General features: G+C 38.2%; 1 protein-coding gene across 1 annotated transcript; it reads right to left on the bottom strand.

The window, feature by feature from the left end:
* FAM91A1 (family with sequence similarity 91 member A1) lies at positions 1-24,436 on the bottom strand. Its single transcript, XM_064396253.1, has 24 exons — positions 24,197-24,436; positions 22,310-22,394; positions 21,461-21,612; positions 20,580-20,637; positions 18,955-19,022; positions 17,635-17,748; positions 16,506-16,596; positions 14,172-14,234; positions 12,998-13,104; positions 12,199-12,237; positions 11,981-12,093; positions 10,961-11,079; positions 10,428-10,540; positions 10,142-10,228; positions 9,575-9,707; positions 8,779-8,927; positions 8,240-8,374; positions 6,006-6,119; positions 5,039-5,111; positions 3,702-3,851; positions 3,124-3,231; positions 2,741-2,864; positions 1,632-1,701; positions 1-320 (listed from the first exon to the last, which is right to left on the bottom strand). The coding sequence occupies exons 1-24, from the start codon at positions 24,266-24,268 to the stop codon at positions 144-146; spliced, it is 2,514 nt and encodes an 837-aa protein (XP_064252323.1). The 5' UTR covers positions 24,269-24,436; the 3' UTR covers positions 1-143.

The raw sequence follows: 24,436 nt of genomic DNA, 5'->3' as shown, positions 1-24,436 counted from the left end.
CAACACATTTTGTAACACTATTTTTACATGGGTTATGCTGCAGCAGCAGCATACACTTCTTAGTGGTTGGCACTAGGAATTAACCATAATAGAAGAAAGGCATTTAGTGATCAATACACAAGAACCTCTATTTGACCTTTTCCCTAGGTGTGGTTGAAAAAAACTGAGGAAGGAGCCCATCCATTCCATTCAGATAATACACCTTCCTTGAACATGAGATTCTTGGCAGGAAGAGGAACACCCATGTCTGCAGAAATTGGCTGCAGAAGTGAACTTGAAGAGCCAGCATCATGGAGCTGATCCAGCGTTGAAATACCTTCCTAAAAGCAAAACAAAGAAAACCCTGTCTTAAAAACAAAGAATATGACAGGTTAATCTAATCTGCAAATACATTTTTGAGTTTCTGAAGTGTGTTACTATAGTCCAGTGAATACCAAATATTTATGGAAATAAAAACAGAATTAATAAAATGAAGTAAGTATACAGATGCCTCGGCTGCATTTTGCATACAAGATCTGGTTTCCAAGAAACCTTCAGGGAAGCTTGAGACTTAAAACTGAAGACCTAGAAAAAATTAATGGAAAGCTCTAAAATTTCAGGACATCTATCTATTTATCCTGTACCATGCTAAGATGGATACATGTATTTGGAAGAAATTACTTGACCATATGCTGAGGGGTACTATTTCCCAGAAGTTTGGTTTTCTCATCTTAAAACTCACAGCAGCACCTTTTTTTTCCCCCTTTCTATAGACATAATCTAGAAAAGTGTATCTCAGAGACAACATCTAACACATTAGGACAGGAGCCACTTCAGACTGGCAGTTGGTTTCAGGGCTTCAAACCTACTGGGAATCTCTAACATTCTCATGAGGAAACAGTTTCAGGATGACACCATCCATAACACTACCTGGTTAAGTAACCTGCAAATTCATTATCTTACTGAAAACAGAGTTTTACAGAAAAGTATCATAAGACAGAGCACCTAAGCAGATTCCATGTTACACATGGCTTGCTTCCATGCAGAATTAGAGCAGGCTGCAGACCTGACATTCCTCTTTGCCTACTACACAAGATCCTTATTTCCTACTTACACTCCTAAAAAATCCTTCCAGACTCTGTAGTTTTACATATTTACACCCATTGAACACTAAGGTCTAGAGGATCTTAGGACAAGTACAAAAGTAACTGGCATGAAATCCATGGTATATATATATTTTATTTTTTTCTAAGGATTTGAGAAGCAGATAAATTTAGCATCTCCCTGGTGTGCAGTAAATCTCTCCAACACACCCAAGCAGCGACCACACAACCAGCAGAGTAGGCTGTGTTACAACAGCAGGAGTGAAGGACAGCTTTGCTCAGCAAGTGCCATAAAAACAATGAAAATAATTACGCAGTGGAAGCAACCACAGAGTGGAGTCAAGTATTAAATGAGGCTAAAAACGGGACAGGGAAGTACTTCCTTTGTCCTTCAAATAGTTCTTGAGTGCTTAACACAGTTAGCATTTAAAGAAAAGGCAAATGAACCAAACCATATATGTTTTCATGCACCCAAGAAAGGCAGGTAAGAGAGTAGAAAAGGATGATAGGTCATACAGAACAATTAACATCTGGATTATTGCTCCTTACCTGGAATGAATGAACAAAATTAAGGACCTGAAGAGACAGCTTTCTACTGGAATGTAAGAGTTTTTGAAGGCTGTAAAAAGCAAAACGAAAGAAGCAATGGTCATGGTACACAATTTTTTACCAGTAAAGTAACCCTGTACTCACTTGTTCACAAATAATTCCAGTAGTATCTAACATCAAGTGACAAAAGCTTTCACATATGAAGTTTGATAACACTCTCATGACTGAAGAGGTGCTTGACTCATCTGCTGTTGAGTCTAGTCAGGTAAAGGCTATTTTCCACACCATTTACACTGAATAAAATGAAACTACTGCAATTGAAAAATATTATTTTATGTAAAATAAGTAATATACCAGACTCATTCTTATCTAGGACAGTCTGGTAACATGACTTTTAAGAAGTTTATATTAGTGACACACTGTTAAAAGCAGGTCAACTACTACAATAAGAGTCTTAAGTCTTATTTTCAAGCAGCCTTACTTTTGATTTCCAGAAACCATGCCTTAGGGAAAAAAAATCCACAAAAAATAATCCACAAAAAGCCCCAACAAGCCCCCTCCACACAAAACAAAAGAAACAAACCCCAAAATTCCATTGTTGAAAGAATAATCTCTCATAAAGAAAAGCTGCAGTAAAAAGCATTAGACAGCTGGATCCTAAGCCATGACTAAACTTCTCAAGTATGGTATCAACAGTAAAGAAAATTTCTAAAAGAACTAAATGCATTTTACATCAAAGCATTACCAGCAAGCTCTCCTCCCCCACTCTAGAAGAGTTAGGAGGAGGAAAAAAAGCCTGTGCTAGGCTAGGAAAGGCAAATGAGTAGGAAGACACCCAAATTCACTTATTCCTGATCTGCTTATAGACAGTTTGCAACAAAGAATTAATTTTTGCTTTACAAAACTGTAAAAAAGCCTAATCTTAGCACAACTGAGGACTAGTGTTACACATCTATGAGTCAAAAAACAACTCCCTCACACATCAGAATTAGCTACTCTATAAACATAGCTGACTTTTGGTTTATACTCATTGAGTTGTAGGTGTCTCTTTTTGCAGAAGCTCCAGACACATCATCTGTTAAACCTGCAACCAGTAAATTAGAGCTCACCTTTCTTTTCTACATAATCCGTGAGTGGCAATTTTTCTGCAGACCTTCTGATTCAATTCAGAACTGAAAAGTGGAATGCCAAAGCATAATTCCAGGGGAACCCATTCCAGTTCAGTTGTGGGTACTACAGAAAGAACAAGAGATAACCAATGTGTAAGAAAAAGAAAGCAAGAAAGCTCATTCTGGGGTCAAAAATCTTAGATTTGGATCTACTAGACAGCTCATGCTTTTTTAAGACAGCTCATTTACTGAACTGCTCAAATATTTAAGGGAATCTATAGAGGAATTTCACATGGGACTTGTCCCAGAGAATAATCAAACAATGAATTCAGATCCTTAAAAACAAGGTAATGTTTACTACAAGCCATTTGTCATGTTTTTACCTTCAAGGCTTTGCTTGACTGCAGAATCTATTGAGGGCTCTTCTATTACCATCTCAAATGATTCTGTGCTCCCATTTACATCAGACCCTGATGCCAGTTCAGTCTCTCCTAAAGGCAAAGTAATTCTTACATAAACATACACATGAATAGAAGTTTAGTTACCTTTATCCAAGGACTATAAAGCCATAAAACTGGAAGAAGGAATAGGGATAAACATAGGGATGGACTCATTTTGGGACTGAAGAGTTATTTAGGGATCCTCAGCACTTCTGAAAGATTAAGCTCTGGCACATAAAAATGTTACAATTTATTCTTTTATATTTAAAAGAGTATTTGTTCCCTTTATTGACTGTTATAGTTCAGTCATTTATCAATCTGTATTTGGTATTTCTGAGCCAGTCTCAACAAGAATTAGGAAGTAAGCCTACTGCCAAAGGATTTACACTCAAAATTAGTTCCTATCTGTGTTGGATAATATTTTGTAGAGTTACAAATCAAAGAATCCTTTGCTCAAGTGACTGTATGTGAAATTAAGGGGACACAGATAAAAAAGACAGATAAAATTATTGGTAACCAACCTCTTCCATCAGAAGCATCACTCAGCTTTCTGTTAGCATGTTGACTTGAAGGATTCAACATTGTGACATAGCCACAAAAATGCTGCAAGTCCACTTTGTTTCTCAGTATTTTTAAAGCTGTATGAATGCCCATGTTCACACGAGAGAAGTCTAAGGAGGAAACAAAACATATTCCAGTGTACTTTAAAGAGGCCTCCCCATAACCATGTGGTTCCTCTCTAAGCCAGGGTAAGCTTTTTATTTGGCTTTTTCCTGCTTGTAATGCTCCATCTTAGTGATCACATTGTTAGATATGGGATAACACCAAGCATTAAGTGGTATTTTATAGTATAGTAATAGAGCCAAGGAGAAGGAAAAATACAAACAAAATATAATCTGTCTCCTACACAGACACATTCAGACAGCAGAAATGGCAAGGTTCAGCTAGGAATCAGGTGTCCAGCTCTTTCAGTGCCAGTCTTTTATGACAGATGCAAAGCAAGATACATGACTCACATAGCTGAAATTCTGAAGAATTGGAATACAGCATTAGAGCTTAACAAGAAATTTCAACATCAAGTTGTTCATGTCAGAACTCAGATTCTAACTTCAGGGTTTCTTCCAACTTTATATTAGATGAAGAACCAGACATATCAGAGAGACCAAATATAACAGTAACAAATTTTGAACCTAGTAAAAACTAAATTAGGAAGTTAGCTTTATTTCTACTTGGCCCAGACTTTTCTAAGTGGTAGCCTAAATAATTTTAGATTTTGTACCTGGAAATTCATATGACAGCTTTTATGACAGCTCTCACTTGAAAAGATTATAGCCTCAACTATGCAAAGCTTCTGTCCTACTCATCAAGGACTACTGAGAAGTTGTTAATTTCTGCCTTTCAAACTCAGCTGAGCTAGGCAGACTTTGAAGGAATAGATTTTGCTAGCAAAGCTTTTCCTGAGGAAAAAACATTGATGGTAGGTTCCTGGTGCTAATAATCAAGGTAAATTTGTTCAGTTTTGGCCTCAACTGTCTTACAGTTAAAAAATGCTCAATATAATATATGGAAGAATTATTTATGCAGTTAATAAATATGCTAGTTAATAATTCTTTACATCTATGTTAGGAGATAAGAGGCCAGAAAACATATTCTAATTAGGTCAGAAGACAGAAAGGGGAAGGCAGTATCTTTAAACTCAGAACAGACTTGTCAGCCATTTAAAACTTTCCATTTTCTCATATGACTCATAAGATCAATAAAATTTGTTTGAAAAGGATTACTGCAACCTTATTGCACAAGGTGATGTGCAACAGATGTGTAATGTAATGTAGAAATTACATGGAAGACAATCCATTACCTCCCTGTTGCTCAGCTTCATCAAAAGGGAAAGGTATGTGTATTGTTTCTCCCATTCCATGCATGCCATGACCCTGAACACCAAGAAATTAAATTAGGAACAGAAAAAAATACTCATCAGCTTAGCTCAATCCTACTTGTATTCCCTTTTAAGGAGTAGAACCCAAGCTGATGAAACAAACCAATGGAGGCATTTACACATTAAACATCTTGCTCAGCTGAAATAATTGAAGTACCCCACCTTTGCCCTTAAAATGCATGTGGTAAACACAGTGGCATTAAGTTTCACTGAAGAGGAATAATTTTTCTCTCCAATTACTGGCTATAAAAACATTTTCTAAAGGCTGAGCACTTCTGGAACAAAAGGGACTTCCCACTCCTGCATACAGAACATTTTTCAGCAGTCACAGGCCGCTTACAAGCTGGCCTGGGAGAATGTGTAATTTTATGTTTGTTACAGTATTAAACATCTATTTATTTAAATGATTAATTCTGAGAGTTCAGCTGAACCAAATAAACTGATGAGAAAACTATTTTAATTCTTCCAAATAGAAAAGCCCAACTTACTCTGCTGTGATAAACAGCATGCTTTGTTCATACTTTAATGTAAAAGCTGAATACCAAGCAGTCTGAAAAGCTGATTTCTGAAATATCAGTTCATAATACCAGTCACTGCTGTCTAAAATCCTTGTGGACCCTTCACTTTCATCCCAGTTTACTATCTCCCCTACTTTAGCTACCAAACTCATTATGCTTGCCCATAATAACACCTACATAGTGTGAATTCAGTTCGAAACCTGCGTCTTAACCACAACTGAATCACAGCAGCACTGCCTACAGAAGTTAAATGTATTTTTCAGCTCTTGGCAAAAATGTACCTCTTCTAGATTTTTAATATCCTCTACCACAGAACAGGTTAACTCAAAAAATTATGCAGGTTTTCATCATTTATACAGAGCACTCTGTACCTGAATTAGAACAGCAGAATGAGTTAAAGCATCATTCAACATTGTGAGCACATTTGAAGTAGGAACTACTCCTGGGTCGTGACCCCAAGATGTAATTAGTAAGCGATCGTAACCCTGGAAGAGAGAAATTAAGAGTGTGTGTAGTAGTAACCAATTATCCAAGCACATAAAGTGAAATATTAGAGCTAGGCATTAGCATATACAACTAGGAAGTTATTATAGGTAACTACAGCTCTACAGTGCTATACTTGCAACCAAGGATCACTCATGTTCGTATTCTTGGTAAAGACCTTTGACATCTTGAGGTTTGCCAACCTCAAAGTTAAGATGCTATTTTGGACAGGAGGTATCTGTCACCAAATCCTATAAAGGTATGTGGCCATTGCAGCACCCTTCCAGCAAATAGGAGATGAATATAATCCCACATAAATTTAAAAGCAAAATATAAGATGGATAAACTAACACTATCAGCAAAGAACAAAGATAAATCAACCCCCAAAATATCTGTCAAGGGCAGGGTGGGGAACAGGAAGACAAAACCACAAATAACTTCCGAGTTTCTCAGTTTTCAAGGTTGAATTCCACTGCAACTCCATAAGATTTCTAGAAATATCTTGACAGTTCCCTAAGAAAATGACATTGCAGAACAGCAGCAGGAGAGAAGCACTCATATTCCCATAGAGGAAAAATCCAGACTGGGAGATCATTTATTTCAAGAAAATCTATCCTGTGAGCACACTGAGATTAATGCAGTACTTTGAAGTTTTCCAAGGCTACCACACTGAATGTTCCTTTACTAACAAAAGTGCACAGTTCATACATGTACAGGCGGTTTAAACTAATGACAAACTAGGGTCTGAATCAAGGTCATCACCAATGCCCTTAAAAAATGCTTTCTGCTCTAGAAGACTTGATTCACTTAATCCTATGTGATCTTACAGTAAATCTTACAGGTAATCTACAAAATTTTTTAAATCATAAAGGGAAGGGAAACATTAAAGGTTTGAGGAATCCTAGTGCTAGAGAGCATTGCTGATATAGGTACACCAAAGAATGCATTCCCTCTCTGAATGTCTCCAAACCTTTCTAAAGTATTTAGTTCCTCATGTATCAACAGGATTAAAAAAATGAGACAAAAACTTTAAAGACCTCTCTGCAATTATAAAATTGAACAATACTACTTTACAAATTCTATTGTGAGCAGCAAGACCCAAACACGGCATTTCAAATCAAAGTCAATAGATGCAAAGATTTTTTGGTTCAGGCAAGTTTAGAATGTGTCATGTCAATCTTCCACCTACATTTGTCTAGTACACAGAATACCCAGCAGTGCTCCTTTGTCCTTACTAGTATCTCAAAGAAAGAATAGGAGAAGGCAGCATCTGAGATCTTTCAGGCAGAAGCTGATCATCTGTGCTGTTTTGTGAGACTCCTTGCCAAAGCACTGTATGGATAATTAAAAGTTAGGTGGATTCCAGGCTGGTAGGAATTGAGGAAATCAACTCATCAGTGCAGAGCCAACAATTCAAGTCACAATCTCTGTGTACAGAGAATCACATGCAGCCAGGGAGTTCAAGACCAGAACATGCAGGAGAGTGGAAAAGTCTTAAAAGGAAGTATTGCATAACGTGCTGCTTCTCCCTGCTTCCAGACACTGCTACAGGTCAGGCTATGGGGCTACGAAGATCTTTTTTCCAATCTAATGCAACCTTTCTTAAAGTATTTTGTCTTTAAAATTGTAGGGAGAATTACAGCCAATAACTCCAAAGTCTCCAGCACAGATTTGGACAAACTGGAAGTGATCATGTTAGCCATCTTCTAAACCAGGCAGAATTATGTGCAGAAATGATGTTTCTTGCACAGCACTACAAAAAAAGCACAATATACTAGGTCTTCACCTTTTCACACAGCTCTTCTACACTTTTCTAACACTCTCTGTGAATGGGTAACAAACCTCAATTATTAAGACTGCAGTGCCACATGTTACACTTAAAAGGGGTGGCATTAAATATACGGAAGTCACATTCTGACAAAGGGAGATATATAAGTAGCATTCCTTTATCAGAACTTTAAAAGAAAACAAATCAAGATGCTGCATAAAACTTGCTTCTAGAAAAGGAACATCATCTACAATGAATTGCATCGCTGACTTCAACTGTTATCTCTAAATACCATACAGAGTATCTTTGAAACACTTGGAGAAGGAAGGGAGAATAAATCCATACACAGACTACCTGAAAAACGTCTGGGAGTTTTCGAAGACGTGTTCCTTTAGAGAGCAACAGGGAGGGTGGTCCTTGTCCAGTTATATGGTATATATACAGTTTGAACCAAACTGAACTGACTTCTGGTATTGCAGGCCCAATATGCTGAAGAGAGATAATTCAAGAAATTATAAATAACTTCAGATTGCAACCTTCATTCATACAGATTTAAGAAGAAACAGTTTAAAAGAAATAAATCCAGTTTTTGAGCACTGAAATACAAATGTATTACTCTCCACTAACTATATTCTAGGTACTTAGTCCAGGAACATGAGTCTTCACAGAAAGCTGACAGTAATGTATTTTCTGTGAATCTAAATTCAAGAACAAAGTATCTGTCACTGACTCTGACTTGAACAGAAAAACTGTTAACAAGTTAAATAGAGTTCATTTACTAAATATTCACATTTTTCCTCAACTTAACATCTTTTTATTAGATTAATTACAGTGATATTCTACAGGTTAATAATTTTGTCACTTTAAAAGGAACATCTGACAGATTTTTTCACCTGGGGTGTACAGCTGCTAATAGGTCGAATTTCATTGGTGAGTGGTGCCATGGAAACCAGCAGAGTGTAATTTTTGTTGAGAACTCTGCTGCAGGTAGCTGGATCCAAACCAAGCAAACTCTCACATCGTAACAGGTCCAAGGGAAATCCTATGTTCAAAACACAAGATTCTTAAATTATCACTTAAAATGGAACATACATACACAAACTATGACTTCAGATTTTCCATTCTCTGCTAAGCCATGAATACAGTATTTTCCACAATGAAGTTTTAAACAATTGGGCTTATTTTAATAAATCTGTACAAAATTTTAGCAATTCTAAGTATACATGACTGTCTGACATGGAACTAGTTCCTCACCAACTAAGTGAACACAGGAAATAAAACACAGAGATACTGAGAAAACTAAGTTTTAAAAGAAAAACCTAAAAATCTGTCCCCATTAGAAGAACACATTCCTATTCATAGCTTGAAAAATGTTGCTTTGACAGAACAGCTGACTCTTCTATATGGCTTTCAGAAGCATGTGATTTGAAACAATCTCAAGTTCAGCTTTTCTTGCCTTTATTACGCTTTAATCTGTTGCTCTGGGTCTTCAGTGCATGCCTCGGCAACCAAATCTGTCATTCAACAAGCAAACCCAGCAACACAGGCTCGAAGGATGATGAAAAATATTTCAAAGTATTTTTAAACAAGTAGGATACTGACTGCTACATGAGCAGCAAGGGCATAAAGCTGAGTCCATGGCAGATAAGTAAACCAACTCAGAAGGCTTTCCAGAGGTGCTCACAGTACCGTTATTTGGCTGGTCAGGCTGCACAGCCTGCGCGCCCAGGTCTTTATTGTGCCGCAGGAACAGGATCGTGTTTCTCAGTGTAAGGGCATGGTCAAAGTATCGCTGTGCTTCCCCCTCCCCTGTGCTCTGAACCTAAACAAGAAACAAACAAATGCATGCTACTGGCAGGTTGTTCAATTACACCAAAGGAAAGATGAACACATTAGCATTCTAAAGCTTTCTAACTGAGTAATAACCCTGCAGTTATATGCAAAGGTGATCTACAGCAACTATTAAATGAAAAGCAGGTCTTGGCCATGCTAGTAGTATGGTCAAAAAGTACACAAAGACAATATCTATAGATCAGAACCATGACTCACTCTTTAGGTAAAAGGATAGAAGTGTCCAGTCATCCTGACTGGTATGAAATGATACAGAAATTAATAGCTGTATCATTTCTTCATCATCATCATAACTTCTACATGATTCTACAGCTGTTTTTCTAGAATTATCTTTAGAAAGTGAAGTTGGCCCCTTTAACACTTCAAGTGCTGAAAAAGCATTTTGTCAAACATGTAACAATTTACCTTTTCTAGTTCCACCAAGAAGCTGTCAAGACTCTCATCTGATAGTTTCCCAACTTCAAACATAGTGACCGCGTGACTTTTTAAGTTCTGAAACAACAAAATTGTCTTATTTGAGAACAGAATGGGCAAGTAGAAGTTGTATTAAGCAAATTACTACTTAGCAAATAATACAGAAGAAAATTTTAGTATTTATTTTTTAAATAAAGCTGTATTATATTGATACCAAAGTAATTTAAAGCTTTACATATTTATTCCTGCCATAACACATCAAACAATTTGGACATACTGGTGAGAGATTTCCCATCATTAAAAAGGCAGTGAGAGTGGAATCAAACAGGAAGGCAATGCGCTTTGTGTGTCCACTGGACAGGTTCAGGCTGCTCACACTGGCTGTTTCAGCTAATAGAAAACAAAAAGGAAGTAGATGATCACATCTGTTTTATTTAAAAATAGTACCATTAAGTTTAATCAAATCTAATAAAGGGAAAGAAAAGGAAAAACTTAGTTATCGCTACACCAAGTAAAACAAAATTCCCTTATTACTACTAAACTACTGATTAGCTTAATTCAGAGGTTGGTATCTTTGTGTCAAGTTTATATCCACAATACAGATCAGTCTCATCTTCAGAAAAAAGTTATTTAGCTGGAGACTCTTAAACCAAGAAGTAGACACCACCTCCCCCACTGAGTAGTCCATGTGACAAAAGGATCTACATAACCTGTGTTTCACTTGTTTCTAGACCTCTTTACAGCCTATGCCACTCTATAAATATAAAAATAATTGATCCTAATGCATTAAAATTTACTGTTAGTGCTAACCTGGATCATCTTGACTGTTGGTATCTGTATCTGTGGCTGATGACCCAGCTTCCTGTATAGGACTTCTGTTTTCCCCACTGTCCCATGAAAGCAGCATCTTTTGAGGATCCAAAGTACTCCTATTAATGTGAATTAAAATCCACATCTATCGGTCACTGTAGCACCAGAGAAGTATCTCTGCCTTCCAGTGCTAGTAGTCCATGCACAGGCATACACAACACATGCCTTTCAATATGTCCAAGCCCTAAATCAGTGAAGTTCAGTATCCCTCAGGGTCCTGCTTAGCTTCAGCAGAAAGGCTTATCTGGGGGGCTGGAAATATCAGACTGTGAAAAGATCTTAAAAATCAAACCAGCAACACTGAAGAATCCAATGGAAAAAAAATCTAATCCACTTTGTTCTCACAGTCTGAAAAAGCATTAAAGAAAACAGGCATAGCAGTAATTTTAAATAGCTTAGCAGATTTTGAACTAAAAGCACCTAACAATTCTTAACTAATGCAACTTGGTAATTCAACTTGGAGCACTCTGTTGACTGGTATTAACAGCACTTTCCTCAGAAGTGACATAGATACACACTAACGTGAGAGTGTCACTGACAGAACTGCAATGGCTCCTGAAAGTAAACAAGCAAACTCTATGCACATATTCACTGCCAGCAGTGCCAAGAGCCACAGCCTCTGTAATAGCACACTGACAGCTGTTATTTCTGGTCCCAGGAGTCTAAAACAAATACACATTCATCTGCTGGAAAAGTGAGCAACTAGGTACCTAAAGGTCAAAAACCCAGCAGTAAGTAACAGCACCAAATGGAGCACTCTGAACTTACAGACTGATTTACCATTCCTCATCCTCAGATTAACATGAAGATCACCTGTTCTTGTCATTAGACACATTAGAAAGCCAAGTGAGATTTGTTATTTCAGAAGTCTTAGAAAGCAATGAATAGCTTTAAAAACAGATGTTCTAAGTTTTCCCTTCAATGAGAAAAATAAGCCTAAGAAAGAGTAAAGACACTTACTTCAGTCTGTTTACAGAAGGAACATTCTTCCATGATGGATGAAGATTATCCAGGTTTATTACTTGGCCTTTTTTATGAGCAAAGCCTAGCCGACAATACATGGACACAGCATTCTGCAGAACACATACACACAGAATAAGGAACTGCTCTATGAAACCAAGGTTGCAAGACAGTGAACTTTCTGCATCCAGTTAAACAAATGCATTGTACATACATACCTTTACTAAAGATAAGTCAATCTCTAACACGTTTGCCAGCTTAAAAATAAAAAAAAAAGACAAGAAGACCAGTCAGCAATACCATATTAACAGGGCAGGTAATCACTGTTTGTGGGATTTGGCATCTTTTTATTGGTCTTATTTCTAAACCCAGCCTGTACTGGTAGAAACAATTTTGTCTGCATCAGATGATGAAAAAAGAGCATGAAGCCTCATAACTGTCCCACTTGAAAGCATGCAGAAGAAATATGAGGCTATCTTCCACTTTGTAATTTCCAGGCTAACCCTGTATATATAATTTTAGGTTAGTCATGCATGTCAGAAGACACGCAATGAGCATAACAAATCCTGGATATATTTAATGGGCATTTTTCAGACATGTATTCAGCAAGTTTTGAGAAGCTCTTATGAAAACATATTTCTCATACTCAAACTATGCTTATGCAAAAGCTACATTCCTATTTTAAGCCAACACCCTGTGTGCTTTCACTGCCAAAGAAAAAATTACTTGAACTTTTCTCACATTAGCAAAACAGACTTTGTTCCAGTTCTAACTTATATAAAAGCCTACTTTAGTCAACTCTATAAATTCATTCCAGCTAATGCAATTGTTTCACTGAACTGAAGGTACTCCTTCAAGAGTGAAGCACTATAGAAGCTACAGGCTGCATCTTAAGCCTGGCAGTATGGGTAAACAAAATCACTGTATATCAGCCACTTATCTCTAAGTATTTTTAGCAGTGTGCTTTGGGCCATTTTCAAGTATTCCTATCTCCCAGACAGGTCAAGTTTTACTTACCTCTGCCACATTAGTATGTTCATCTATTGAAACAAATATCTTGTACAGTAGTGTTTCAAAGTAATCACCTTGCACTCTGTTCATCACAAAACCTTCGAGTGGTGGCACTGAAATAAGATTTACTTTCATAATTACAATTTGGTCACTTAGTTTATTGAACTGAAACTGTACTAAAACAGAAAAATTAATCCCTACTTTAGTTTTCACGGCACCTGCAATTTTGTGAATTTCCCAGACACAAAGAATAAAAATCTGAACATAGCATATGATGTATTTAAAATTGCCCCACTCCTTAAGCAAGCAATGTTTGTCAACATATTTTCTTACCGAAACTAAAGCCATGCTAACTTCCATCATAGCCTTGCACTTTCCAGCTCATCAACTACAGATAATTTCCAGTGTCCAGGCCATAAAATGATTTTTAATGTGGATGGAGATTAAATCACGACTGGAGTAGGACAAAAAGTAGGAGTGGGGTTTTTTTTCTGGAAGAAGTCCACACCACCCACATACTGCACAACTGAGACTTCCAGAGCAATTATCTAAGCAGTAAGTCTCTTGTATTTAGAGAACTTTCACTTAAATTATCTATACAGCAATGCCAGGTACTTTTGCATGACCAATTTCCAAACAACCTATGCCTTTGCAGATTATAGTGAATTCAGAAACCCCTGAGACCTCTCACAGCAAAACAAGCTGCTCAAAGAGCAGGCCACATGGTGTGCTAGTCTAAGCTCCTACACAGTCCCCAGGCACAGTCTGTGACTAACTGAGGTGACAATACCCATGAATAATAGAACTGGTATCTATTAAAACCTTACATCTGTCTGGAAAGAAGTCAAAATCCTATGTATGTTTGGTAAGATAACTACAATTCTCTATGCTATTCTTTCTTTTCATTACAAACTTATAGGAGGGTACTTATTAATTCATGCCATGACCCCCATAAAAGAATCTCATCTTCCCTAAATATGCATTCAATACAACCTAAAAATACAAGTTGAAAGAAATAAATCCTCTATACAAAAAAAACAACGTATTATTAGGATTGACAACATTTAGTCAGTGAAGAGTTTCATAGCTCAAATGTTTTGTTTGGACACAAACATGTATACAGAACAATTGAAAGGAAGCTGAGAAAACATAGGTAAAATAACAGGAAATATTTACTTACCTGCAATACAGCTGTCATCAGATATTGGTACATCAAGGTAAATAAATCCTTTGTTATACAAACCTTTTTAAATAAAAGGAAAACATTTTAGAAAAAAAGAAAAAAGCATTTTTCAAAATACTGAAGATATAAAGCAGACTTCCCCACCAGCAAATTCCAATGTTAAAGTTATTTTTCCTAATAGCCTCCCCAGCAGAATATTTATCTGCAATGCACACACAGTTCAATAAACCACACCTAATACTAACCAGGTGTCACCCTAAACCAGAGTTCCTCACTTGCAGCCTGATGCAGCACACTTGGAACTCTGCAAGTACTTCCAGGACAGCACAGCAAAATGACCACAGATTAAAGAAGTTCCATTTAAAAAAACATGAGCAAATCTCTGCCTAAATGTCAACTTAGTTTTCACCATTATCGCTGCACTGTCAAGAAGTGGGGTTTTTATCTTCAGTTGGTTTTGCCAGCGGAGGATGTTGGCTTTGTTTGGCTACTCAGGCCAGAAGTCACACACCTGGTAGCAAGGATACAAACTAAAACACATCAATTCTGGCGGTCCTCACAAGTCCTTGCCACACATTGTGTTGTTTACACAACTGCAAAAGGAAGTTCTGGTGCATTTCAGCACAAAGAATCAGCAAAGCTGCAGCAGATATAGACAGACGCTGCATACAACAAGGACAACAATACAGTAAACATTTAAAAATTCCACTTTCCCAGCTTGAAACTTTTTTGAGCACTAAGCATCTCAACTGAGGTCTGCAGAGAAGCCAGCAAGAAGTCATTAAGAAAGGGAAAAAAATTACAGTACAGTTATCTTTAAAGTCTAAGTTTTGAAACAGCTATCATAGAATTACAGAATGTGCTAAGTTGGAAAGGACTCATAACAATCATGGAGCCCAACTCCTGGCCCTGCACAGCACACCCCAAGAATCACACCATCTGCCTGAAAGCATGATTTAAATACTTATTGAACATTAACTATGGTAAGGCATAAAGCTGAACTGCACAGCATAAATAAACCAAATTTATTGTGAGTGGTTTCTTTGGTGTCACCCAAGATCAGTGCATCTACACCGTACTCATTACAGTGGCAGTGAAGTGACCCAGAGCCCTCAGGTGAAGTGCTCTGAGCACCTAAAATGGAACAGTCAGGATGTCTTATACACACAGAGAACTCAGCTATAGTGTGTGCCATTACAGCTATGGTGTACCTAGTTAAATTACCATCCTCAATCAAATCTTAAATAAAATGCCTGCATTAACCAACCAACTCACTTGGATTCACATTGATTCACTGTCCAGCTCCAGCAGTAACATACTCAGCTTTAGAAAATTAAGAGTATCAACAAACCAGCTTTAATGGATCAGGATGACATTACAAGTCACTAAGCTGAGTGTGGTTTACACTACCTATCCTTCAGACTCAGCTCTTATTGATACATCCTTATCTATATACCTGAAATGTATTGGTGGCATCGTAGTTTGGACTCAGCAGTCCTCTTTGCTGAGAAAATATGATCTTTCTCACAGACCCATTACATTAATTGCATGTACAATTTTTCTCCATACATTAGATCCTTCTAAACCGACTAAATCTAATCTATAACACTCTCCAAAAGCAATGGGCCATTTATAAAGAAAGATTATGAAGTGGTTTTGGAATCAAAATTTTATTAAGCCTTATATTATTTCAGATCCCCTCAAGAGCATGAATTTTACCTACCTCACTTTTGTAATTGTTTTGTTCTGCTCAGTAACAGGCAATGGAATTCTGCCTCAATTTCTCATTAAAAACTGCAGTGTGCAGGTTTCAGGGCTTGTAGTAAGCTAAGCCATTGTAGACAAGACTTTTCATAGAAGATTTTGTCAGTGAATTTTTACTCCCTAATATGATTTGTCTATACCTATTACTTGTTAGACTGAAATGGGAAGCCAATAACAGCTGCAGACTTCCACGAAACAAGACAGATCCATTTTATGGTATTAAAAAAAAGAAAAATCTAAAAAACTTTCCCTTGAAAAGCAAGGAGTGCACTTTAATTATCGGGATTACCAATTCTGACATTTTTAATTTTACTTTCTCTTGCTCTCATCTACATTCTCGTCCCCCACAATCTTTACTGACAACTTCTAATCAAAGATTTGTTGACTCAAACAATAACAGAGCTGCTAATTGTTCACCATTAAACCATTTACAAGATCTAGACTGTAGTCTGTACAAGCTTTTGAATATTTTCCTCCAACTCTCCTTTATGCCTTTATTCCTGTTTCCAGACACTACTAGAATTTACTAAGCAAGATCTAAAATCAGAAATGTTCATTAAAACTTACTGTGAACTACATTGAAGTCTAAGGAACCAGCAAGCTGAGGACCTGAATCAATTATCTTATCAATAGCAGACTTCTCTGATGTAGTACAAATCTAGGTTAAAAAACATCATATTAGTTTCTTGGAGCAATGAGTCTATGCAACTTAATGCCAGTCAAAAACCTCCCAAACACTTAAGCCTCAAATCAGTCATAAGTAACGTAAGAGTATAGGGAGTAACCCATGATCCTAGCCAAAATATTTGCACTGAAGAATTTACTGCAGTTCCTGTTAAAAGTCTCTCCATTTTTTTGCTTGTTCCCACACAAAATTATGTATGCTCTAGGAAAGGAAATTAATTGCACAAGAATTTGGCAAGTGAACTCCACAGTATAAAAGATTTGCTGTTTAAAACTTCCAAACAGTGTTCAGCCACATAACTGGAATCATTCTAGAAAGAGGCACCATTACAATATCAAAGTAATTGGCTTCAAAAACTGCCCTGGGCTGCTGTGATGTCCAAATATGAGTAGCCTGAGATATTTCAAAAAATACATTCCATCACTGCGTTAAATATGTTCTAATCTAAACAAAAAACTTCTAGGAAAAAAAAATAAATCCAGATCAAATGACTAAAAAAACCACCTGTGAGAAATGAAAGCAGAATGAGGATGAAACAGTAAGTCATTTCACAAGCTTTTTATGTGCAAACAATGAAAAACTAAGCAGACACAAAGAACAGAAACAAAGAAAATATGTATCAAATCTACTGCCATTCTGATACTAATTACAGTGAAGGTGAAGATTCAGTCAAAGCTGACCTGTCAGGGCTCCAATATGAAATCTAAGAAAACATACTTTGTTGCTTGTTCCCTACAAATCATATGATCATGCAAGTAAGTTACCATAGACTGGCTGATACAAAACCACCTCTACACTGTACATAGTACAGAAAGCACAAAGGGGAGAGAGGGCAGAACATGTCAAAGAAAACATCACCATTTCCATTAGTTACAACCTCTAAGATACTCTTAAGCGAGCTGCTGCAAATTTGTAACATAATCTTAGTGTACTTCATATGAAAGAAAGCCCCTGCTTTCAGGATCTATCAGTATTCACCCGGATTTAGAGATGAAATCCATACTACACTACCTTGATGTCGTCCTCAGTGATGTAACCAGCCTGCACGACCCACCACGCCTCTATAGCAATCTCCACGGGCTTCACAGGCAACAGATCATGGGCAGTTTTCCTTCTGAAAAATTTCTGCAGTGGTACAGTCCATTTGAGATAGTAATAAAGAGCACTTCACATGCACAGACATTCATTTACCTTTATAAAAACTGATCTGGATAAACATCCATTTTTAAATACAACATATTTACAGACTGGAGACACACATGCTATTATTAGCACCGTCATTTAGCAGAAGTTTCTCTCTTCTCTCAGATCACATGGAAATAGAAAGGAAAAAAAAGTATTTCCATCTGATATTGTTAAATCTTCCCAAAGCTCATCCATATTGTAGGTGTTGCTAATTAAAATCCACATTATTCCATCATAGTAGGATCAAGTCCAAACTTAAACTATATGTGACATTTCTAATTTGAACAGGTAAGAGAGCACAAGTATAGAAACAGGGTATTTTAAAGAAGTTCACTGATTTCAAAAAACACATTTTAGGAACATATTTCATTTACTTAAAGGAACAAAGTGCAACATTCTCAATAAGAACAGGGCTAAAAAAAATACAGTGAATCTCAATCTATGAAAGAAAAAAATGGAGGATAGTGTTTATTTACAGAGCTAAATAGCTTCTCTTTCATTGGACAGTCATTACTTTTTAATTCACTATCAGCTGCGTATTTTGATAAGCTCACTTTCAGTTAAAGGACTACGAAGCTACTGCAAGAGCACTTCTGAGCTCCCTGAAGAAAGCAAAAAAGTGTTGCATACTAAAGACCCTACTTCTATCAACCATCACCCTGCTTTCCATGTGTGCTGTTCACATCCAAGGATGTCTGTGCACTCATTACATTGTCTGAGAGAAAAACACACTGCAAGAATTCACACCTAGATGGATCACTGTTCCAGAATAAACTGTGATCTCAATGGCACACATAAAAACATGGATTAATTCTTTCGGAACCAGTGGCATTGTTCCCTGCTTATAGTGGCCAGGAGACATTTGTTATCTGGTACCATAAAGTACAGCTCCAAAACTATAAGATTAACAAAAATTAAAAAGTAGTAATTAATACCTTTTCCTTTACTATAATTTTAAACAAAAAAGCTCTTTATTAACTTGAGTAAACATAATAAAATTAATAATACACTACATAACATTAAATTAGCCACACTAAAACTGACCAGGGCCAGAAAATTATTCCATTCTTTATTTCCTATGAAATAATTTGGGGTAGAGGGACAGACAGGTAAAGGAAAGGGAGGGAAAACTAAAGACAAACTTACTTTTGAAGACCTGCATTGGTTCATTAGATCAATATACTGATTTCTTCCTATGCCAAGAAGTCTTAGACCTGAAAAATAAGTAAGGTTTTATATATCTTAAGACAGGTTTAAGCTGAAGATATATTAAACATTCTTCAAAGAATCAGACCTTCTTCTTAAATAACCTTTCTATTTTTTCTTATCCAAAATTAAAGGACAGTTATAGGAGCTAAATTCATTCCATAGTCCATCCCCATTCTTTCACTCTGCACAGGTTACGGGGGAAAAAAAAATAATTACCCAATCACTCAAGTCACAGGGTAGCAGGTAATAACACAACTCCTTTCCTCCTATACTCCCATCAGCAACTTCAGATTAATAGTGATAGTTTTTCTTTCCTTTAACAAAGCCCATGCCATGCACTGGACTAGAATTCTAAGAATTAGAGACACAAAAGGCCACTTAATCTTCTAGGGAATATGGTCAAGATATAGTTGAATTAAACTGAATCAAAATTTAATTCCATAATCTCTAGCCTTCAACCATTAAGGAACCACAAACAGATAGTAAAAAACTATTCATTAGTTTTAGGCCATATTCTGTCTCAGCTTTAATTCCAACTTCTAGTTCAACGCTAGCGTTTAAGAAAAAAATGGAATTAAGGAAGTTTAAGTCAATTACACTGCAGTCACTATTCTGCAGCTGTGTAAAGATAACAGAACTGTGGGAGGGGCAGTAAAAATCAAACAAAAAAAGGAAAACGTTCTCTTTCTTCAAACTCCTGACTAACATTAGATTTCCAACACGCAAAATAGTACAGAGGAAAGTTCATCCATTTCCCTGCTGTCAACATTACACAAAGGCTAACCAGTAGTTAACTGAGAATATCCTTCCAAAACTAAAACCAACTGCTTCCAAAAGCTGCAGGCTACTCCTCACCTGACTACACACTGTGCTTAAAAATTACTTTATGAATGCATACCAAAGGCAAGGAATTATGTGTTAACTATAGAAAACATTTCAGTGTCAGGTTAATAACATCCCTGTGCCATCATTTTACATTTTGCTCTAGAAGACTTCTGAGTAGGCTAGTGATCTTACTCTGCTCTCCTCCAGCAGGTTCACAGTTTTTGCTTTCCTAAGCTACTTATCCCACACCCAGGTGTAACAGATAAAGTATCTGGCACATCCAAAGCGTCATAAAACACCAGATCCTCTTGCCTCTCTTTTCTGGTACATCATCCCTCAATCCACACTGATGCCAATTCATGGGAGTGTAAGCAGCCTCTCAGTGTCCTGCTAAAGCCTTCTGCCCAACACATGGCAAAAAAGCACAGTAGGAAAGGACCAGCAGCTCAGTTTGCTGATAACCACCAACAGGAAATGCAGGCAAGTAGGAATGGACAAGCAAGGACACAGGCAAGGTTTTGTATCATGCCTACCTGCATTCAAACCTGCCCAATTCTAGTCCTGCCTGTACTGACAGAACTCTGTATGAAGGGCACACGCTTAATACCACTATTTAAAACTTTTTATACCTTCATTCACAAGTTCATATTTAAGCAAACAGATGCCTGCAAATCCATTTTCAGAAGCTCTTTATTTCTAACTTACTGAAAGCAGTAATTCATCTGGATAATACTTACAGTCAGCAGCAGTGAAGTTGGGTAAAGAATCATAGCTTTTTTCACTGTTCATTATATCCTTAAAAAGAAAATAAAACTTCTAAGTTGCAAGAAGAAAGTCATAGTTTCAGACAAGCAGGTCCAAAATTCTGCCTGTCATTTTTACTTTTAAGAATGAAATGAAATTTAAACAGATCTGTTAAAGTCAGTTACCTTACTAAACTTGACAATTATTTGATTAATCATTACACAGTAAGTTGAATACATAAAATGTGAGACTTCTGTTTAATGTAAGCTTTGCAAAGAAAAATGTTGGCTGAAAAACTAACAAACAAAATCCTCTATCTCTCTTCACAAAAACAAACCAGCAGACAGAACTGCCAACAGTACTAACAGAATAAACAAACAACTAATCCATTATGTCTGCAATCACTATATACAAAATAAAATAAAAACACTTCAAATATCCAATGAAAACAGAAGATTGCCAGAGTGCTGACAGAAAACAGAACCATCGTTGTTCTTAAAAAAACAGATCTGCTTCAGGCTTCTCAAAAAGTTTCCAACACGGTTGAAATGAGGGATTTCTTTTACAGTTTTAAGTGAGTTTTAAGTTAAGACTCACAAATCTCAAACATCAAAAGAGAAAGTCTGGTCTCAGAATGAGTCCCACCCCAGCTCCATATGACAAAATCCAGCTCTTGAAAGGCTAATAGGGCAGAAGTGAAAACACTGCAGACAAAAGCAGCTCTCTGTAAACTTTTCTTACTGTTTCTTTATTTCTTAGCAGGCCTATACAAAACCAAAAAAAAATACCTGACACTGCCTTGTATGCACTACTGGGCCATTACCAACACCTTCAGAGGGAGAACAACACCACCCCACCACAGTTGTGCACTCACCTCCATTATCCCAGTGTAATAGGAAAATGGTGTTACCCTCAGACCTTTCACCATGATGTCAGACAAATGATAGGGGTACAACATGAGATGATCTCGACTGTATTTTAACAGATCTTCATAATATTTACGTTCATCTTTCTTGACATGCTTAACTGCAAGGGGAGAAAAAGTTACAATGTTCTATGGTGGTCAACTTTTTTAAAAAGTGTAACAACAAAGGGTTAAAAATAGTCTAATGGCAATTGACAGAAAACTACTAGCAAAATAAAGTAGTGGTGCAAGGACTTCAGCATCCAAGGATTTCTACACATGATACAAGTAGCCTCAGAGACTTTAAGGAGCAGACTTCTCTAAAAGGTCACCAGGAAATGGCCCATTGAGACAGAACTCATGTAGCCTATAGAAAATTATCTTTTAATTAGTGAAATTATTATCTGCTTTGGGAAGAAAAATTATTTCAGTCAATGTAAACTCAATTGAAAGGCTGCAAGCAAGCCATAGCCAAAAGCTCCTGTCAATCAGGATAACTGTCTGCATCTAACCTAATGACAGGCTTAACTAGCCAAACCCTCTCTTAACATCTCTTAATTTCTTAGAAAATATCAGCAGAACTACAGTAGGAATTCAGTTCCACCTACCAACTCAGTAACCTTCAAGACGCTTTGCTAGAGAAGTTGCCAAACAGACTCAAAAGTCAGGATTTTTCATGCTTTTATTATTTAGGAGCATTTATTTTCAAGGAAGGAAGGACCTTTGAACTGGACTTGTTCTTGCAGTTTTACAACAGAGACAAGCTTCCACACAGAAGAATGGGGCAGGACTCGGAAGTTACTTTGCTTTTTTACTCACCTAAGTTATTCCTGTACCGCAGCTGATTGCGGATGCTGTAGAGCACCACTTGCCTCTCATATTCCCTCTGGGAGTTTCCAAGACCCTTGAAAACATAAAGACCTTTTAACTGACTTGCACAACCCCCTACCTTTTAGTTAAACTGCTGCAAAGTGTCTTATGAGGAAACATGCAGGCAGCTGTCATTGCTCCAGTTCAACATGACAGTATCTTTAGCCTAAGAGTTCAAAAACACCTTTAAATAAGTCTCTACACAGGATGCATATTTAAGTAATCATTTTTAGATTATTTTTCCCAGTACCACTCTGATAAAAAGGGAGCATCTGATTTTCAAATCAGACAAGTGCCATCAAACATTTACCAAGCATTTAGTGTCATTCAGCCTTGAGAAATTACCCACAATTAGTGTAGCACAAACAAGCATGGTGAATGATGTGAAGCTTTACTTGCTGCACCTAAGAAACTTTTAACACACACACAAAAAAAAAAAAAAAGGTGAAACAGCTCAAGCTGCAGCTTTGCGGAAGTTAAACTATCAAGTGATCCTAGGTCACAAGATTAAGGAACAAGCACAGCACATTACTTGACTACCATGAAAGAAGATAAAAAGAGAACTTTGGTTCATGCTTCAGATGCTTCATTTCAAGAACTATTCCCTCAAGATGCCCCATATTACTTTTCTACTCTGCATCTGCAACAAGTGATCTGGGTTGTTTGGTTTTTCTCTTCCCTCTCCTGGTTCCTTCATTGATGCATATATTAAAGGAGAACCTTTGACAAAAAGGTACTTTACTGCACATATGGGATAAGCAAGAAAGCTGCACACAAACTGCAGAATCAGGTATTAGAAAAGCAACACTTGATATCAGAGACAGGGTCTGGAACTGATTAAATATGCAAAGAGGGACCCAAGTGTTTGCTCAAAGGACAAAAGTATTAATGACTATACTAACACTAAAGTAGACAAAACAGTATTCCAGACATTACATTAAAGTAAATAATGCAATAAATAGTGGCATATTTTCTATCCTGAATCACAGAGCTAACAATACCGCACTCAGCTGGACAGGGAAAGAAAAATCATCATTTATTCTCCTCTTACTGCTCCTGGAACCTCAAACTCAAGAAACTGCATTACTCGTGGCCTGCAGCAACTACTCATCCTCTCCACCCTTCCTCTGAGCAATTGTTTAACAGCATCTGCTTTACAGCAGTGTAAGACTTTGGAACAAGAACCTCCTCTCAACTCGAAACAATACCTCCTCTTTGCTATCAGAGGCCCATTAAATCCACGCAATCAAAATTTCATGAGGTTTTCTTTTCCATAAGCCACTTGCAGCAAACAATTCTCTGCCCACTGCAACACGGGGCTGCACAAGCCTCCGAAGGCACCTGTCCTGGTCCGGCCCCCGCCACTCGGGGGTGGCACAAGGGACACCCGACTCAGCTGTGTGACAGCTGCACAGGCTGAGCGGGGACCCCACACCTCCCTCTGGACCCCCAAGCACCCCGATTTACCCCTCTCCTGAGGCCACACACACACACACGTACACTCCCCGCCTCTCACACAGAGCACACACCGTTGTCTCATCCCCCCACAGACACCTCGCACACACTCAGAGCCCCCTTTCCCCACAGAGGGACCGCGCACACCCCATACCGTGTCCCCACAGAGAGCCCCACACACCCCGCGGGCCCGCCCGCCTCGCCCCGGGCAGGGAGGGCCGAGTGCCCCGTGTCCCCCCCGAGTGTCCCGTGTCCCCCCGAGTGCCCCGTGTCCCCCCGAGTGCCCCGTGTCCCCCCGTGTGCCCCGTGTCCCCCCGAGTGCCCCGTGTCCCCCCGTGTGCCCCCGCCGCTTCCCCGCGCCGGCAGCCGGGCAGCCCGCACCTGCCTGACGCTGGCGGGCAGCCGGGCCCAGGGGTAGTTGTGGCGGATGTGGAACTCCACGTCGATGTTCATGGCGAGCAGGCCGGGCCGCGGGCCCCGCCGCCGGGAGGCGCTCCGGCCCGGCAAGGAGCCGCTCCAGCCCCGGCAAGGAGCCGCTGCGGCCCGGGGCCGCCCTGCGCTGCCCTGCCCTGCCCTGCCCTGCGCCCGGCGCCTCCCGCCCGCCGCCGCTGCCCCGACCCG

Source organism: Passer domesticus, chromosome 1, assembly GCF_036417665.1.
Source record: "Passer domesticus isolate bPasDom1 chromosome 1, bPasDom1.hap1, whole genome shotgun sequence".
In the NCBI taxonomy this organism is placed as follows: domain Eukaryota; kingdom Metazoa; phylum Chordata; class Aves; order Passeriformes; family Passeridae; genus Passer; species Passer domesticus.
The sequence above is the reverse complement of the archived record's forward strand: the minus strand, read 5'-3'. Positions and strand labels throughout refer to the sequence as shown.